This window comes from Camellia sinensis, chromosome 5, assembly GCF_055761805.1.
Source record: "Camellia sinensis isolate YWXY chromosome 5, ASM5576180v1, whole genome shotgun sequence".
Taxonomy (NCBI): domain Eukaryota; kingdom Viridiplantae; phylum Streptophyta; class Magnoliopsida; order Ericales; family Theaceae; genus Camellia; species Camellia sinensis.
In genome coordinates this window covers 195,898,103-195,918,803 of record NC_138965.1, presented here as the reverse complement: position 1 = coordinate 195,918,803, position 20,701 = coordinate 195,898,103, and the positions used below count along the sequence as shown (strand labels likewise).

The 20,701-nt window shown below is 34.5% G+C and overlaps 1 protein-coding gene and 1 pseudogene across 2 annotated transcripts; one reads left to right on the top strand and one right to left on the bottom strand.

Annotated features, from left to right (window-relative positions):
* Window positions 1–764: 764 nt before the first annotated feature.
* LOC114315890 (phosphate transporter PHO1 homolog 3) lies at window positions 765–5,857 on the top strand. The gene is given in 13 exon segments (XM_082871026.1): window positions 765–1,281; window positions 2,139–2,517; window positions 2,682–2,730; window positions 2,830–2,901; window positions 3,070–3,199; window positions 3,320–3,440; window positions 3,719–3,977; window positions 4,067–4,171; window positions 4,261–4,305; window positions 4,400–4,549; window positions 5,028–5,306; window positions 5,405–5,541; window positions 5,644–5,857. Coding segments are annotated over 13 exon segments (2,343 nt in total). The 3' UTR covers window positions 5,744–5,857.
* A 700-nt stretch (window positions 5,858–6,557) lies between these two features.
* LOC114315887 (cystathionine gamma-synthase 1, chloroplastic-like) lies at window positions 6,558–16,609 on the bottom strand (annotated as a pseudogene). Its single transcript, XR_014330776.1, has 12 exons — window positions 16,489–16,609; window positions 15,964–16,389; window positions 14,880–14,983; window positions 14,689–14,762; window positions 14,421–14,589; window positions 13,782–13,841; window positions 13,472–13,675; window positions 13,279–13,365; window positions 12,912–13,019; window positions 12,503–12,598; window positions 12,285–12,403; window positions 6,558–11,019 (listed from the first exon to the last, which is right to left on the bottom strand). The product of XR_014330776.1 is annotated as a cystathionine gamma-synthase 1, chloroplastic-like (transcript).
* Between the last annotated feature and the right edge of the window lie 4,092 nt (window positions 16,610–20,701).

The following is a 20,701-nucleotide window of genomic DNA, read 5'->3' as shown; positions in this document are numbered from 1 at the left end:
TCAGATAATCTGATTACATTTATATAAAAAATAATGAAAGATCTATTCTCAAAATCATAGTTACCATTCATTTTTTTTAAACATATATAATCCAATCATGTAGTTGCTTCTCCAATCAATTTAATTTTTTACAAAATAATTTACTCAACATGTAGTATAAATTGAACAATTCTAATCACAAAAATAGATGCCCAAATAGGTCCGCAATTGGCCCAGCAAGATCCTTCCAATAGAGAGAATTTACCTTCATTATAATAGTGAGATTCACCACGTATAAAACATTTGTAAAATAATTCAGTAGTGTATCGTAATTTTCTAAATCAAAAATTAATTAGGTAACGGTGACACTATTTTACATTGTGTCAATAATTAATAAAAAAAATTATTAAAAATTAAGTTTTTCTCAATTTTAAAATTTGAATTTGACTATCATTATAGGACTCGTAAAACTCACCACGAATCCTATTTTAATTTTTCAAACCTCTCCTCTTTTGCAAACTCTTCAATTATACAGTTTTCACTATGGGACTTTTCCTTGGGGCCCATATTTCAATGGGTGACTGTTTCATTTCATGTTTCGAAAGAGTCTCTCTCTCTCTATATATATATATATATACATACACAGTTGTTTAAGAGAAACTCACTCGTGCAAACCCTTGTAGACTTTTTTTTTTTTAAAAAAAGCACTTATATCAACAAGCCCTTCTTCTTACACAGTACTGTAAAAACAAAACAGTAAACCTTTTCAAACCTTCCAAAAAACCATGAAGTTTGGCAAAGAATTCACATCCCAAATGGTACCAGAATGGCAAGAAGCATACATGAACTACAACCACCTCAAAACCCATTTAAAAGAAATCCAACGCGTCAAACTCCGACACAAACCACCACCACCACCGCCCACCGGCCTCAAACGAAAACTCACCCTTTACAGAGCTTTCAGCGGCTTAACACAGAGAATCGCTTCTCCCAGAAGTCCTTCTACCTCCTCAGACATCGAAAACCAGGCCATTGTAGTACAATGGTCTGATGGTGGCGATCAGTACGAGACGATGTTTTTGAGGGCAGCAGAGGAGGGAGGAGAGCATGAGTTGGTGTACTTTAGGAGACTTGATGAAGAGTTTAATAAAGTGGTTAAGTTTTATAAGTTGAAAGTAGAGGAAGTTATGAAGGAAGCTAACATGTTAAATAAGCAAATGGATGCTTTGATTGCTTTTAGGATTAAAGTGGAAGGACCCAGGTCGGAGAGGTGGCCGGAGAGTGAAGGGTCGGTGGAGATCAGTGAGTTTTTCTTTTTTCAAAAGCAAATTTAAATGCTTTTGTTGGTTTTCTGTTTAATTTTAATTACATAATAAGGATTTTTTTTTTTGTCCTAAAAAAATATTGAATTATATAAAACAAATTCTAAAAATCATGAAATGAAACAGTTTTATTTTTGTCCTAAAAAAATATTAAATTATATAAGTGCGTTAAATATTTTTTATTTTTTATTATTTTTCGCTACATTAGTTTTTAGCTTTCTTTTTTTAAAAAAAAAAACAAATGAATTCTAAAAATCAAAACCAAAAAATTTTCCTGAACAAATGAATTCTAATACATCAAAATAAAAGTAAAAATAAAAACAAAGACAAAAACAAAAACAAAAACATCAAAATTATTGAATTCTCACATTTGGTTTGCATTTATAATTGTGATCAAAATATTTCACGTTGGTAATTTCGGTATCAATTCATAATTGTCGCTAAAAAATCATTTTGAAAAGTAAAAAAAAAAAAACTTTTAGTAATAAAATTTTCAAAATATCGCTAATAAATATAGAAAAACAATTTAGTCCCAAAAATATTTACTTTTTGTGACAAAATTTAGTCTAAAAGGATAGTAATTCATTACTAAATGTCTAATTTTGTGGCTATAAAAATACAACAATAACACTTTGATAACTAAAATATTTTCCTTTAAAAATAATTTTATGTCAAAATTTTTGTCACTAAAACTTTAATTTGCTGCATACAACCACCACCATCATTTTTAAGGTAGCAACCAGACGCCGAAAAATATTTTTCACCAAACAATCCAAACATTACTGGAAATGTTAGGCAATTAAGAATTACAAATCAATCCCTAGTAACAAATTAAAGTTGTGATTTTTCATGATTAATTTGCAGGAAGAGCTGCCACGGAAGTAATAGAAGAAGAGGAATCAAGCAGCCATGGTCACTCAGATGAATCAGGTGATGATAAATTTTCCAATGAGAACAGATCCATCAACCAAAATGCCAAACAACACAAGCCAAAGAACTCGAAAGCCCACCCTAGGACAGCTCCTTTGGAAATACTTAACCAAGTGAAAATGAACAACACTCTCGAGACTCCTAGGTCCACCATTAAAGGCCTTCTCAGTGTTCATAATCCGAAAGAGATCAAATTCAGCAGAGAAAATCTAAAAAAAGTCGAAGAACAACTTAAGCGGGCTTTCATTGAGTTTTATCAAAAGCTTCGGCTTCTTAAGAGTTACAGGTAACTAAATGTTACGAAATCCGAAAAAGTTGAAAAGTTGGCAAAAAATAAAGTGTGCAGACTAGACTCAACTTTTCTGCTTTTTTTTTTTTTTTTTTTTTGGGAAAATTCAGTAAGCTTTTTGGGTAGAACAGTGTTTGATCTTTTTGCTGATAAATGAATAGCTTCTTGAATATGTTGGCATTTTCAAAGATCATGAAGAAATATGACAAGGTATTTTTCTATCTAAAAAATCTGAATTCTCTTTTTCTATCTCAGCAATCTGAATAGTAATATTTACTAAAGTTGTTTGTTTATACCTAATTATTGCAGATAACTTCAAGAAATGCATCAAAAGCTTACTTGAAGATGGTAGACAACTTCTACCTTGGCAGTTCTGATGAGGTGAGTACATAGGACACAAATATGATTCAAGAATAGTTATTTCAAGCTAAAATATAATACATTATATATAATAGCTTTCTTAGGTGCTCTGGAAGAACACACACACACACACACACACACACACACAAAACATTGAAGAATCTGATGATTCAATTTGGAAAATTGCAGGTTAATAAGCTTATGGACAGGGTTGAAGCTACATTCATCAAGCATTTTTCAAACTCAAACCGAAGTAAAGGGATGAACATCTTAAGACCAAAAGTGAAGAGAGAAAGGCATAGGATAACATTCTCCTTAGGTAAGATTTCAACACTCCTCACATGGTTCATTGAGAAAAAAAATTTCTTTTTATGTCCAAATCCCTAACTTAATTTGTTTGTTGTCATTTCTTTGATCCATTGACTCGAAAAAATTTCAGGGTTCCTAGTTGGCTGCTCAATGGCACTCCTAATTGCCCTTATTTTGGCTATACATACTCGCAATATCATAAGCAAACAAGGCCACGAACAGTACATGGTTACATTGTTTCCCCTTTATAGGTAAATTAAAACTCCCCCAAATGATGTTTTCCCATGCATTTTTTGGTTCATGTTCAAAAGGGTTATAGTGGCCCTTGTCTGTGTTTGGACATGTGAAAAGTCAATTCCCTCATGAAAAAAAAAGAAGGAACAAAAAAATATATATATCGCACTTGCCAAGTCCTTAAACATAACTTAAGCAATGCCTTAACACCCAAAGCTAAACGCCTAGGGGTTTCAATTTTTGTTAGCAATTAGCACTATAATTTGTTTGACACGTGTGAATTTACCTTTTGCAGCTTGTTTGGATTCATCACGCTTCACATGCTCATGTACGCTGGAAACATATACTACTGGAGGCAGTACAGAATCAATTATTCATTTATGTTTGGTTTCAAGGAAGGAACTGAACTGGGATACAGAGAAGTTCTCCTCCTAAGCTTTGGTGTTGCATTGCTAGCATTAGCATCGGTGCATGCAAACCTCGACATGGAAATAGACCCTAAAACTCAAGATTACAAAGCAATTACTGAACTCGTGCCTATGGGACTTCTAGTCGTAAGTTGATTTAACTCAACCATCTTCTTTGTAATTCCCACTTCTATATATATTTCGCTTAAAACTATAAAATCTTTCCCTCTTTACAGTTCTTGATTGTCATATTGTTCTGCCCGTTCAACATCATTTATCGATCAAGTCGCTTCTTTTTACTTGCGTGTGCATTTCACTGCCTTTGTGCTCCTCTCTACAAGGTAAAAATCTGATTGATAACGTGATCCGATAATGAAAAGGTTTGACAATCTAAACAGTTTACTTATATAAGATTTTCTTTTCCTTACAGGTGACACTTCCTGATTTTTTCTTGGCAGATCAGCTAACAAGCCAGGTGAGTAGATGTGATTTCCGTTAGGTTAAGTTCCAATTTTTTATAATTTTATTTTTGGAAATAATTAGAAGTGTTGATTATTGTGCTGTTGCAGGTGCAAGCATTTAGAAGCCTAGAGTTCTATGTTTGTTACTATTTTTGGGGAGACTACAAACTCAGGCAAAATACTTGTATGGATAGTGGTGTCTACAACACATTCTATTTCATTGTTGCCACAATTCCATTTGTGTCTCGTCTCCTTCAGGTAAGTCCTTGTTTGGTTTCTTCCAATTCAAGGGTTTATTCGCAAGATTTACCAGTTTTAAAGGCCGTTACCTAGGGTTAGTAGTACCCATTATTCTTTGGAGTTATTGTGTTCTTGTTTTGGAAGAGAGGGGGAAAGAAACATTGTTTGTAGCATTGTACTTACTCGAAGTTGTATAGCTTTTACTTGCAGCTTACGAGTCTAAAAATAAAAGAGTAATTATTAGAAAGTTAGAGAAATGATGCTTCTCATTTCTTCTTTCTAATTATCAACTTTCAGCTAACAAAAACAAAAAAAAAAAACTACACCAAACGGACTCATTGTAAGGAATGCAATTCAATGCATGACTTTAAACCTCTGCTCAAGCTTGGCTGAAAATATATGTCCAAGTTCAAGAACAAAGAATCAAGGAATTATTTTTTTGAAGCTACCAATCTTATAATTAGACACTTGAAACAGTTCATTTTCTTCTTCTCAGTGCCTTCGACGCTTTTACGAAGAGAAAGATGGTATGCAAGGACTCAATGGACTGAAATATTTCATAACCATAGTAGCTCTTTGTATGAGGACAGCTTACTCTCTTAACAAAGGGCTTAGTTGGAATATATTGGCATGGATTGCCTCTGCGATTGCCACGGTTTTTAGTACCTATTGGGACCTAGTCTTCGACTGGGGTCTCCTTCAAAAAAAGTCAAAGAACCGTTGGTTGAGAGACAAGCTCCTAGTCCCACAGAAGAGTGTCTATTTTGCAGCCATGGTGAGAAAGAAACAATAAGTTTTGGGATTTACCAAATGGATAGTTTAATGAACATTTGATCTCAAAATTACTAATGAATTTCATGAAAAATTATGTAGGTTTTGAATGTTTTGTTGAGATTTGTTTGGTTGCAAACAGTGTTGGATTACCAGGTTTCTTTCTTGCATAAACAAACCTTAGCTGCAATTGTACCTGTCCTAGAGATCATTCGTCGTGGCATATGGAATTTCTTCAGGTATTTTTCAAGATATTGTCACAATTTCATTTACAGAGCTTGTGATTGATTATCTAATTTACTATTTTTATGGTGATTGTTTTTGTTTGATTTGTTGATCAGGATGGAGAATGAACATCTAAATAATGTCGGCAAATATCGTGCTTTTAAGTCAGCACCTCTGCCTTTCAACTACGATGAAGATGACGACAAAATCGAGTGAAACTTAATAGCACAAAGCGGGAGTATGGGCAAGAAAGAGCACAAAGAAGTTCGGAAGGCCTAAAAGCATTAATGTATTTTATATTACAAAAAATTATAAAATTATTTATTTATTTATTTATTTATTTATTTATTTATTTATTTATTTATTTTTGTTGCAATATATATGTTCATTGTTGACGGTAAATTAAGCCAATAAACATAAACATAGTAAATTTGCATTACAGAAATAAGAATTCATCACAAACATACACATTAGTACTTACTCCTGACGCAACTCAAATTGAAATTTCTATAAAAAATAATCATCTTTTAATTCTAAAGACAGGAGTCAAAATCTAGAATATACTAACATGTATTCTCTATAGATTTTCTTGTGCATTTGGTAGATTTTCTTTGATTTCTTTAAACTATGTTTAAGTGGTCCAAACCACGATTATATCTTGAACGTAAAGGCAATTCTAACAACATTCTTACTCTGAACCGTATAAATGTGTTTTTAAAGTAGAAATGTTGCCCCAGTAGGATATTAATATTGCAACTTAAAAGGTGTTACAATTCATAGCAAATAATAATAATAATAATTGGACACAAAAGGATTGTATGAAAAGATATTTTAGACTAAAACAAAATCATCGTAGTTAGTAGGCTACGTTAAGCATTTAGTGAATAGATCCTCGAAAAGAAATATATAAAGCATACTATATCATTCCCTTACACATGCTAAGAATCAGATGGGCATGGTTTTGGGCTGGGGAAAAAAAATAAAGGCCATGACCTTATATAGTCTCCAAGGCCTAAAGGATATCTAAAGAGAATCAATGTGAATATCTTTTGTATAAAATGAATGAAATGTTACAGAGAGAAGATCTATTTATACAAACAATGGAACCTAACCATAACTACCTAACCTTGAATCTAACTACTTTACCAAACTATAGTTAACCTTTAACAGTTAACCTCTAACAAACTAACAACTTATTTACAACTGTAGATTACACAAGTGTGACATTGGCTGCAGCTGCAACTGCTGGAGCTTGAGCTGTAACTACTGGAGTTTGAGCTTTAGCAGAAGACTCTGATAGCTGATGTGGCTGTGATAGCTCTGTGGGCTGCTGATGTGGCTCTTATAATCTTATATAATATACAAACATAATTGAATCCAGCAAGCACCTCTCTTTCTTTTTTTCTTTTTTTTATTATTTTCTATATTATTTATACCAATTTATATATGAAAACACTAAAAATATGATCAAACACATAAAATTATATAAAATTATACAATACTACAAATGAATAAATAAAAAATAAAGTATTTTAGTGATATAAAATAATTTGGCCAAAAATGGGTGAGGTTTGGGATTAAAGCTTCAATCTGATTTTTCTGCTAAGAAATTCAATTTTCATCATTGGGTGGTCAAAAGAAAGCGCCCAAGTTTTAGGGCTGGTCAAAATAGAGCGTCTACACATATATGAAAAGAATGGTGACAGCAGTAGAAGTTTTCTTGATAAAGAGAGAGGAGTCACAGTGGCCTTGAACAAATTGATGAGTGAGAAGAAAATTGGAGAAAATAGAGAACCAACCTCCAGGGGCTTGCTTTAAACCATAGTGTGCTTTGTGTAACTTGCAGACAAGCTGAGGCTGATTAGAGTGAACAAAACCTTGAGGTTGAACCATGTATACTTCATCAAGAACACCACGGAGAAAGGCATTAAATATGTCAAGCTGCTTGATGGGCCAATCAAAATGAAGAGCAAGACATAAAAGAATTTTGATAGTTGGTTGCTTAACCACGGGACTAAAGGTCTCATGATAGTCCACCCCTTTCAGTTTGAAGAAACCCTTGGCAACTAGCCGAGCCTTATACCTAGCTATAGTACCATCTGAATTCTTCTTGATTCTATAAACCAATTTGCAGCCTATGACTTGCTTACCATGTGGGAGAGCCACCAAAGACCAAGTCCCTTGTTTCTGTACGGCTTGAAATTCTTTAAGCATAGGAAGAAGTTGTCTGATAGTAATTTTGTGGCTCAGAATGATCAATAGAAGAAAGAAGACAAGCAGTGAGAGAAGAATGAGGAAAACGAGATTTTGATCTGGTACTCATGGGATGAGCATTGGAAGGAATACAAGGAAGATCAATAGAAATATTAGAAATAGGAATCTAATCAGAAGGAGCTGTGGATAGTAAAGGAACAGGAACAGGTGAAGAAGGGGTTGGCTGAGCTGCTGAGTGAGTGACAGCAGCAACCTAGCAACAAGAGAAGAAGCTGGCTGGGCTGCTGAGTGAGTGACAGCAGAAGGAAATGAAGCTGGCTGGGCTGCTGAGTTAGCAGTAGCGTGAGATGAGGAGAAAGGAAGAGACCAGAAAAACTGCTGTAAGGAAGCAGATGTTTCAGAAGAAGACAACTGAGAAGAAGACTGCAAAGGGAAAGAAGACTCATCAAACACCACATGTTTGGAAATGTAGATTTTTTCTGTGATGGGATCAAGACACCTATAGCCTTTGATTGAAGGTTGATAACCAAGAAAGACATATACAATAGATCTAGGTTGGAGCTTATTAGTGGTGTATGGTTTGAGCCAAGGATAGCACCTACACCCACAGGATCTCAAGAGCATATAATTAGGTTTGTGTTTGAACGACCTCATAGGGGGTAAGATTATTAAGCTTGAGAGTAGGATGTCTATTGATCAAATAGCTAGCAGTGGCAAGAGCATCAAACCAATAAATCAAAGGAAAAGAAAAATGATTCATGAGAGTAATAGTAGTTTCAATGAGATGCTATGTTTCCTTTCAACTACACCATTTTGTGAAGGTGTATGTGGACAAGTTAATTGATGAGCAATGCCTTTAGTTTTGAGAAAAGTCTGAAATGGTGTATTGAGATATTCACCCCCATTACCACTTCTAAGAATCTGAAGAGTAGTGTGAAATAGTGTCTCAACAAATGCTTTAAATTCGAGGAATTTAGTAAAAACTTCACTCTTATAATGAAGAGGAAAAAGCCTAGTAAATTTGCTAAAATCATCAATGAAAAGCACATAGTACTTAAAGCCTGAAACAGATGAAGCAAAAGGGCCCCAAACATCTGTATGGATAAGAGCTAAAGGTTTATTAATAGTAGAGTTAGACAAATGAAAAGACAATCTATGGCTCTTTGAAACACAACAATGTTCACACAAACTAGAGCCTTTATTAGACAAAAGCTTAGAACCTAGATGAGTATGGGAAAGAATATGATGAAACTTCTTAGATGAAGAGTGACCAAGTCTGAAATGCCAATTAGGTGGAGCTGCAGATAATGAAGAGCAAGAAAAACAAGCTTGAGAAGATGCAGATGCAGCAGATGTGGATGCAACAGAAGGAGATGCACTGAATGGATAAAGTCCATTTGAGTAGCAGCCTTTATACAAGATTTTCTAAGTGCTCTTGTCCTGAATAACAAAAGAGCTCTCATCAAAGGTGATAGTGCAGTGATTATCCATGACCAATTGGTGAACAGAGAGTAAATTGGATGATAGTGTGGGCACATGAAGTAGTTTTGTAAGATGAAAAGGAAATGGAGTTGGAAGAAAACCCGTCCCAGTGTGAGCAATGGAATGAGTAGAGCCATCACCAACTGCAACTTGATCTTGGCCATAGTATTGCTAATAAAAAGATAGCTGACTTAGATCAGGTGTCATGTGACTGGTGGCTCCGGAGTCAAGAAACCAGTTATCAGACTATGGCTGATTTGAAGATGATGCAACATAAGCTTTGGACTGGAACTGAGTGGGAGAAGGTTGCTAAAAAGTTGTGTCTAACCTATACCAGCAATCTAGAGCAGTGTGATTGCCTTTTCCACAGATTTGACATATCAGATTTGAAGTATTAGTATTAGAAGCAGCTTGAGTATTGTAGGTATTATAGCTGGATCTGGCTCTCTGAGACTGTGAGCCTCTTTGATAGTGACTCATCTGTCCTCTAGACCTACCTCCATCTCTGTCTCTGAAAGACCCTCTGCCTCTATAATAGCCTCTAGAACCTCCTCGATTAGAGTGATTCCCCCTATGTGCAGTATAAGCAATTGAACCTGGAAAATTTGAGCCATGTGCATGTTTAAGAGAAGACTCTACATGAATAGACTCTGAACAGAGTAAAGAACATAGTTGATCTAAGGAAATAGGATCTGATCTTGTGCGTATAGCAGTCTTTGCAGCATTGTACTCCTTAGGCAGTCCATTCAAAATCAAGAGGACTAGATCTTCATCAGCAAAAGGAGATGATGCTAGAGCAAGTTGATCAGATAAGATCTTAAATTGATTCAGATATTCTTCCATTGTTGTTCCTTTCTTAACAACCTTACTCAATTTGTTCTTTAACTAATATATGTGAGATCTGGAAAGTGAAGCAAACCGTTTGGCAAGAACAGTCCAAACTTCATGACTGGTTTGGCGATGAATAACAGTAGGGAAAATAGATGGAGACAAATTTGTAGTGATGCTGCTTAATAGATGAGCATCAACAGTAGTCCATAAGACATGATTTGGATTTGAAATTTCAAGATTATTGGAATCTAACACAACTGCTGGAGGACATACCTTTGATAAGTCTACATAGCCAAGAAGCTTTGTGGCTCTCAAGATGTTCTACAGCTGATTCTTCCAAACTATGTAATTAGATGAATCAAGCTTTGTAGAAACAGAGGAACTGAGATTGAAAATCAATAATGTGAGATTAGAAGGTAATGTAGTAGATGAAGGCATCAAGGAAGAAGAAGCAGCAGTTGCAGGTTTGGAGTTTGGAGAAGCCATTGATGAGTCTTTGAAGATTTATTGCTTGTAAGAGCCTAGGGCTCTGATACCATAAAGAGAATCAATGTGAATATCTTTTGTAGTCTATGAATGAAATGTTACAGAGAGAAGATCTATTTATCCAAACAATGGAACCTAAACATAACTACCTACCCTTGAATTTAACTACTTAACCAAACTATAGTTAACCTTTAACAGTTAACCTCTAACAAACTAACAACTTATTTATAGCTGTAGATTACACAAGTGTGACATTGGCTGCAGCTGCTACTGCTGGAGCTTGAACTATAACTGCTGGAGCTTGAGCTTTAGCTGAAGCCTCTGATAGCTGCTGTGGCTGGGATAGCTCTATGGGCTGCTGCTGTGGCTGGGACTTATCAATATCAGCCTTCAAGTCTTCAAAATCTTCAACTCCAAAGCTAAATCAAACCAAATTGTCCTTAATCCCAAACTTAGCTCTCTCCAATTGGCTAAGATCCCTATTTCGAAGGGGTTATTTGGGATGTTCTAAATAAGTGCACTTTTTGACTTTTTATGAAATATGGGTTGGACTAGGAAGCACGGATACAGATACGAGATACGGATACGATACGATACGGATACGGCGATACGACAAAATTTGAAAAACTAGGATACGGGTACGGCGGGGATACGTTTGTAAAAAATATTATTTTAACAATTTTTAGTAATGCAGTATGCATAAAAATAAAACCTAAAGCAAAAGACAACTTGATAAAGAAGAAAGATTCCTATAAAACTAAGAGTCTTCAAGATCAATAGCTTCAACTTGTTCCCCTTCATCAGTGAATATCACAAGACCTTAGCTAAAGCCAAAAAACCATTCTTAAATAAAAATTTCAGCAAATATACTTTTTTAAGTCATCAATGATAGCTTAGGAAGCACGGATACGGATATGGTGATATAGGGATGTGGATATGGCGATATGTCAAAATTTGAAAAAGTATGATACGGGTACAGCGGGGATACATTCGAAAAAAAAAAAAAAATTATAATTTTAATAATGTAATATGCATAAAAATAAAACTTAAAGTAAATTAATAAATAAAGACAGGGATTCCTATTAACCTAAAAGTGCTCAAACATTCATAAAACATCCAAAACTAAAAGCAAAGGCAAATGCAAATTAAACATCATCCTTACATGCCAACACCAAAAAAAGAATGAGAGCAGAGAGAAGAAACGTGAGAGTGAGAAAGCGAGAGAGAAGTGGGAGAGACAATAAGGATACATCAATTTGACAAATTCTATTACTTTAACTCTCACTATATTCCTCTTATCAAAGAACTAAACAAAATATTATAAGTAATATGTAACTTTGAGTATCCGATACTTCAAAATTAAGTATCCGATACTTCAAAATTAATAAAAAATTAATTAAGAAGTATCCGATACTTTTAAGAAGTATCCGATACGTATCCGCGAGTATCCGAGGAGAATCGGTATTCGATAAGTATCCGATACGGATACGTCACCTTTTTTGAAGTATCCGTGCTTCATAGGGGTTGGATATGGGTTGGGTTTGAAGTGATATAGTAGAAATGTGATGTGACTTAAATAAGATAATGTGACTTAAATAGGATAGTGACTTTTTAACTTTTTGGCTTTTTTAAGTTATGACAAACAAGGCCGTACCCAAAAACCACTCTTAAACATTTGATGGGAAGAAGCAAACAATACAAATATGGAGAGAGAGAGAGAGAGAGAGAGAGAGAGAGAGTGCACCAGTAGGACATGATTGCAGGCTGATCTACAATGCTCTCACAGCCGCCAAATGAAGGAGCAATGCAAGGAATTTTCAAGGCATCAATGAACTTCGCAGTTTTCATCAAGTCCCCATCAATCTACATTTGAAAATGCTAATAAGGACTTTTAAGAATTTCAAGAAACAACCCAGAACATTGTTGTTGAGAAACAGAGTCAAACCACAATTTGGGGCTTACCTCAAAACTATCCACGCCACCAAAACCAGTCATTTGTTGCTTGGCAACATAGTGTTCAGGGTGACTAACAAGACCAGGACAATAAACTTGAGTTACCTGTAAACGTTTAATGTTATTAGCATGGTGAAAAAATCATGTTTCAACTTCCATATCCAAATAATGAAAAAGATGACGCAAAAATATGAATGCAGTTGATAAAAAAGTCTAAAAATAGTAGCATGCCACCAAAGTCATCCTCTGGTGTTATTTTCTTGTTGAATGTTCTCTCTTGTTTCATCTCCAAAAATTATCAATAATTTGATTTAAAGCAATTTTATTTATGCAGAATTTTATCCATCAAAAGACTACTATCAAAGTATCAATATTTATCAGAGAAAAACATGACGATGACATAATTTTTTCTACATACCTTGGGATGTCCCTCTAAAAGTTTGGCCATCCTCAATGCTGTTGTGTTTTGCTGCTGTACACGAAGATGCAGTGTCTTCATACCTCGAATGATCAGATAAGCGGCATTCTGTAAATAGAATTACCATCTTACAGTCATGCTTGTCCAAATGGCATTTAACTTGTGGAAGCAACTACGCAACTAGTTCATTATCAAGCATCATATAATCATATGATAGTTTGTAATTTACATACAATAAGATTGATAGAATTAAGTGCTCTATATTAACATGATGGACCCAACAAAAAAAAAAAAAGCATTAATCTTTTAGTCACAGGTACATAATAATTTGCAATCCCACAAGACAGGCAATCAAAGTATGACTTACCGGATTAAGAGCACCACCCAAAATGTTATGGAGAGTACGAACTGTAGAGATAAGTTTCTCAGATCCACTGATGCAACCACCAAGAGCCTAAAATAAAAGTGTTGTTGGTTATTATAATAGCAATTCCAGATTGCACTAGAACTATCGGCCATTATTTTATGTATTTAGCAATAGATACAAAGTGAAAACATACATCATTGTGACCTGTGATATATTTTGTTGCAGAATGCAGAACAATATCAGCACCAAGAGCAAGGGCCTTTTGGTTCAAAGGTGTTGCAAATGTTCCATCAACACAGACCAACGTTCCTTTACTGTGGCAAAGCTTTGAAACCAACTCAATGTCAACACACCGGAGTAATGGATTTGTTGGTGATTCTGTAAAGAAAAGAGTAACCTGCATCCACCAAACAAAGTCGTTCATTCAGGTGGAATGCCAATTCTGTGAGATTCTATCAAAGGAAAATTGAAACAAACCAACCAAAATTTAGAGAGCTGCTTACTTCATTCTTATCAAGTGCATGTTCTAAAGCATCCACATCTGCAGGGTCAATGATGGTGGCCTGCATACACACCATGACAAATAAGGATCATAAATTGAAGAAGAGAAGGGAGAAAGAAAAGGAAGGAAAACAATCACAAAACCTTACAAGTACCAATCCTAGGGCATATAAACAAGACATACAGGATGAGTATGTGATTTAAAAAGCCTGACATAGTTAAACCAATCATTGACATAAATTTGATGAAAGTGGTTGATTTTACGACCACTTAAAATTTATTCAAGCCATGGATCCAAAATAATTCAAAGTAGAATAAGCAGAGGGCACACAGATATTTCCAAGTACGGCAGGAACCCCTCAATAACTATGGTAACGAATTTTTTCACATGCTTTTGATAAGCCATATAGATCATGACAATATTAAGAGAAAAGTATAGAATCAGATTCCCGTGATACCACATAGATGTAACATAATGCATTTGCGGAAGCTAGATACGCTGGCAATTGGGATTTTTAAAAAAATGTTCAAGAACGAAAAAAACAAACAGATGTAACATAATGCATTTGCAGAAGCTAGATACACTAACAATTGGGATTTTTAAAAAAATGTTCAAGAATGAAGAAAACAAACAAAACTACCTCGATCCCCATTTTGGGGAGAACAGTTTCAATGAAAATCCTTGACTTCCTGTAGCAAACTGTGGTTGTCACAATATGCCCACCAGCTGGAACCAGTGCCATAAACATAACAATGCTGGCACACATTCCAGATGTCATTAACAGTGTTGATTCAGCACCTTCAAGTGCACTGCACAAATATGAAGCGAATATTGAATTATTATTAGACATATGATCTCAACAAATAGTACTTAGACCTTGCAAATGCTTTTCCAAGAGCAGCACACACCTTATCTTCTCTTCTGCAACAACAGTGGTTGGATTTCCATAACGCCCATACTCAAAACTTGCATGTCATCCCTCCTATGAAAACATCCAAGATATCTATCTATAAGACAAGAACTAATATTTTTTACGTGAAGTTTGGGTGGTCATATTGCATAAAAGAATCGAAAAGGAAACACCTTTGGAATAAGATACCTTGAAATCAAAAAGCTCAGAAGTTTTCTTGAAGAAGTAGGCAGAAGTGTTAACAACAGGGGTGGTGACTGCATCAGTAACGATGCCACGACCTAATCTTTCACCTAAAAAATCCAAAAAAAGCCAATTGGGTTACACTCTCTCACCCCCTAAACTCAAAATGGTTGACATCATCATATCATCGATACTAAACAAAGAATTATGAACTAAGAATGTATCCGACAAGTATATTTGCTTATACTTCAGCATCATAAACAATATGAAACAACCCAACCCAGCTTCAAACTCCTTCCACCCGATCTCTCAACAAGTCAATCAAACAGATACACAGCTTTTAAATATACAAACAAGGGTGTCACAGGAGATTAATCTTAGTCATCCCTCAAATGGATCTCTCATTGAAGAGATGACAAATGGCAATTGATGTCCATATAACACAAGTAGGACATAATGACCTTCCATAGTAAAACCCTCACACAACACCATTCTCTCAATAAATCAATAGACACCCAAAACGTCAAAAAGAAATTTTATTTCACAGCTTTTTGTTAATTAAAGTTATCCACACCGTAGAGATGTGATGTGATTTACAGTCAGTCTGGCAAACTGAAAGAGGAAGGAAGACCAAGGTGAAGGAAACCCCATCTCTTTTCTGTCCAATTCCTTTTAACTGTTTGGAACATGGATTTGAGTAGCAATTTGGAAATGGAAAGGAAAATTTAAAGAAAATGCGAATGAAATATAAGCTAAATTTTCTCTCCATTTCTCTAGCCTTTTCCTTTCCCTCTCCAAATCGCTACCCAAATTCACGATTCAAACACGGCTAAGCATATTTTAAGAGTTTTAATAGAAACCCTCCATTTCTGCTCTATCAAGATATCCACATAGGTGATTTGGGAGAAAAACACTTTCTTTTCTTTTTCTTTTGTTTTTCCCTTTTCTCTCCAAATCACCCAATGCAAACCCGTCAATGTCCAAAGTTCTTCACCAAAAAAACCCATCATCAGCTCAATAGAGCTACAAAATCAATTTATATGTTTTTGAATTAGAAACTAATGTAATAAAAAACAAAACAGGAACATACCAGCGTGAACACCCACACTCCCATCGAAGCTCAAAAAATCGGCAGTCTTCTTCGAAACAGCCAGACCAGACAACTGTACACCGTTTAAATTACAAGAAACATCGCCTCCGCCAACAGCCGCCGCCGAGTCCTCCACATGGATCAGATTCCCGTGATACCACATAGATGTAACTTAATGCATTTGTAGAAGCTAGATACACTGACAATTGGGATTTTAAAAAAAAAAATGTTCAAGAACGAAGAAAACAAACAAAACTGCCTCGATCCCCATTTTTGGGAGAACAGTTTCAATGAAAATCCTTGTCTTCCTGTAGCAATCTGTGGTTGCCACAATATGCCCACCAGTTTGAACCAGTGCCATAAACATAACAATGCTCGCACATTCCAGATGCCATTAACAGTGTTGATTCAGCACCTTCAAGTGCACTGCACAAATACGAAGCGAATATTGAATTATTATTAAACATATGATCTCAACAAATAGTACTTAGATCTTGCAAGTGCTTTTCCAAGAGCAGCACACACCTTATCTTCTCTTCTGCAACAACAGTGGTTGGATTTCCATAACGATACGAGACGATGTTTATGAGGGCGGCGGACGAGGGAGGAGAGTAGGGTGTGCATAATACGGCTGCAACCGTCAAAATCGCACCGAATTACACCGTTAAGGTAAATTTGTTATTATTTGTTAATCGAATCGCTGATTTTTAGTAAGAAAAATGACAAATTTTAGTGACATTTTTATTAATCCGTCGGTTTCTATTTTTTTTCCAAACCGCACCGACCCGCACCGCTATTAAATCATGTTTTATAAGATTCTAAAAATTCTTTTTTACTTAAGTTTGCTTGTTGTTCTATACCTTAGAATATAGTATTACATTACTGCTCAAGGGGAATTTTATGTATTGTATTTGATCATTGTAGCTTCCACAGATACTTGTAATGAACTGATGGCATAGTCGTTGATATTATCATATTGTTGCTACACTTACTGCATCAGAAGAAAACTTCGCAAGATGCTTAACATCACGGTATCTCTCGTCTTTTTTTTACTCTTTGATTTAAGTTTTGTAATTTGAATTATATTTTTTATAAATCGTCAATCCGCCCGAACCGCCAAGGCAAATCCGCCATTATTTGCCAACCGAACCGCCGGTTTTTTATAAGAAAAATGACAAATTCTAGTGACACTTTTATCAATCTGCCACCTGCCATACGGTTTCTATTTTTCTCTCAAATTGTACCGACCCGCACCGCGCACACCCCTAGAGGAGAGTATGAGTTGGTGTATTTTAGGAGACTTGATGAAGAGTTTAATAAAGTGGTTAAGTTTTATAAGTTGAAAGTAGAGGAAGGAGCTAGGTCAGAGAGGTGGCCGGAGAGTAAAGGGTCGGTGGAGTAACTTGCATACCACCGCTATGTACGGATTGTGTTAATAATTATCTATATATTTAAATTGTGATTTTTAAATTTTTTTTAAAATGTTTTTTTTATATTATATTAAAGTTTAATATTTTGATAATAATTATATGTGTTTGACTTTTTAAAGAATTAAATGTCTTTTTTTTATTATTATATTATATTAAAGTTTAATATTTTGATAATAATCATATGTGTTAGACTTTTTAAAAAAAAATTATGCTTGTTCTTAATATATTAAAGTATTATTATGAGAGATAATAATCATATGTATTGGGATTTTTCAAAAAAATCATGTGTTAGATTTCAAAGAATTTTTTTTATGCTTGTTCTTAATGCATTAAAGTGTTATTATGAGGGTAAGACTTGGAAGTTACGAGAAGTTAATAAATGCAAAGAGTTTATTTTTTAAATCAAAAAATTAAGAAATTTAGATTGGGAGATTGGAGCTCCCACAAGGCTTGGGGTTAAAAATCCCCTTTTGCTTAATATATAGTATAGATATAGATTATATAGTAAGTTTTATTTTTGTCCGAAAAAAATATTGAATTATATAAAAATGTTAAGTATTTTTTATTTTTTATTATTTTTCACTACATTAGTTTTTAGTTTTTTTTTTTTCAAAAAATGAATTCTAAAAACCAAATAATTTTCTTGAACAAATGAATTCTCATACATCAAAATAAAAGTAAAAACAAAAACAAAAACATCAAATTTATTGAATTCTCACATTTTGTTTGCATTTATAATTGTGATTAAAATATTCTACGATGGTGCTTTCGGTATCAATTCATACCGGCGTGAGAATTATCGCCAGAAAATTATTTTATAAAGTAAAAAAAATAAAAAATTAGTAATGAGATTTTAAAAATATCACTAATAAATAAAGAAAAATAATTTAGTCCCAATAAAATTTAGTCTAAAGGGATAATAACTCCTCACTAAATATTTAATTTTGTCGCTAAAAATACAGCAATAACACATTGATAACTAAAATATTTTGAAAAAATTAGTCTAAGGTCCCTCTTCCATTTTTAATAATGGAAGAGGTCCACAATGTTATTTTATAATGTGTAACGTCCTTCACTTTCGCTTTCTCATTCTCAACCTCTACACATCGCCTCTCTCTAAAACTTTCTCCCTCCTCTCTTCCATATCCAGACCTCTACACAATGATTTGGGAACTATAAAATTTGAGACCAGTATCTATATACATATATATAATGAAATTGTAAAAGCATTGAGGTGCAAGTGGTGGTCTGTACTGTAGTGCACATTGCCTCTCTCTTCAACCACTCCCATTTCCTTTCTCTTGGTAAAGCCAACCATCGTCGCCTCCTCAATCTTCTCTGCCTCGTTTCTCAGTCCTTCTCTTCCTCATTTGTCGCAGACCACCGCCTCCGCCGACTAACCACTATCACCGCTGTCCCTTTCGTCTTCCTCTCTTATTCTAGATCTATCGCCATGCTTTCTCGCCGTCAAGCCATCACAGGAGATTTGTATATCAACCTTAGATCTGTAGATCTGTATGTTCATCGTCTTCTTTGTTGTCGTCGCAAGTAGCAATGACACTGAATGGTTCGTTGAAGAGGATGTTGAGCAGGAATATATCTGAGCATAAAATTCATTCATCAATGCCGTCCATTGTTGATGAATCAGACGAGAGAGAGAGAGATGAGAAAGAAATCATCAGTTCCATCATTCATCAATGCCATCCATTGTTGAGCATAAAAGTTCTAGTTCAATGCATCAAATACATTTTGTGCACTACTTTTTGATTAAATTATAGACATGCAAATCAGAGAAAATTTGCGAAGAAACTCATATGAAGGCCAGAGAAAATCACAGGGGTGAGTATATGATTTGGTCAGAGAAATTTGGGAATTTCTCTGATTTGAAGAGAATTTCTCTGTGAAGTCACCAGAGAAATTCTCTATGAACCAAAATTCTCTGTGAAGTCCAAAGAAAATTCGACCATAGTGAATTTCTCTGAATTGAATTTTCTCTGGTCTGGACCAGAGAATTTCTCTGGATTAAATTGAATTTTCTCTGGTTTTGGACCAAAGAATTTCACTGGATTGAATTTTCTCTAGTTTGGACCAGAGAATTTCTCTGGATTAAATTGAATTTTCTATGGTTTTGGACTAAAGAATTTCACTGGATTGAATTTTCTCTAGTTGAATTTTCTCTAGTTTGACTTGAGGAACCTTAGACATTATGAAAATATTGGATGTCCTTTATGTTATAAAGTCTTAATACTAGGGACCTTAAAAAAAATCCCCAAACATTTTCCCTTAAAAATAATTTTATGTCAAAATTTTTGTCACTAAAACTTTATTTGCTGCATACAACAACCATCACCATTTTTAAGATAGCAACTAAAAACTAAAAAATATTTTTCACCAAACAATCCAAACATTAATGTTTTTTGAAAAATATTTTCTATAGAGCTCAAGAAAATGTTTTCATCAAAACAATCCAAACATTACTGGAAATGTTAGGCAATTAAGAATTATAAACCAATCCGTAGTAACAAATTAAAGTTGTGATTTTTCATGATTAATTTGCAGGAAGGGCTGCCATGGATGCAATAGAAGAAGAGGAATCAAGCAACCATGGCCACTCGGATGAATCAAGTGATGATAAATTTTCCAATGAGAACAAATCCATCAACCAAAATGCCAAACAACACAAGCCAAAAGAACTCCAAAGCCCCCTCCCTAGGCCAGCTCCATTGGAAATACTTAACCAAGTGAAAATGAACAACGCTCTTAAGACTCCCAAGTCCATCATTAAAGGCCTTCCCAGTGTTCATAATCCGAAAGAGATCAAATTTAGAAGAGAAAATCTAAAAAAAGTCGAAGAACAACAGCGGGCTTTCATTGAGTTTTATCAAAAGCTTTGGCTTCTTAAGAGTTACAGGTACCTGAATGCTACGAAATCCAAAAAAGTTACTTGAAAAGTTGGCAAAAAATAAAGTGTGCTAACTAGACTCAACTTTTTGGCTTTTTTTTTTTCCTTCTATTTTTGAAAATTTTAGTAAGCTTTTTGCATAGAACTATGTTTGATCTTTTTGCTAATAAATGAACAGCCTCTTAAATATGTTGGCATTTTCAAAGATCATAAAGAAATATAACAAGCTATTTTTCTATCTAAAAATCTGAATTCTCTTTTTCTATCTAGGCAATCTGAATAGTTATTTTTACTAAGTTGTTTGTTCATACCTAATTATTGCAGATAACTTCAAGAAATGCATCAAAAGTGTTAGGACCCTACTTATTGTCAATTCCGTGAACAAACTTGGGTTTCATTGAGTTGT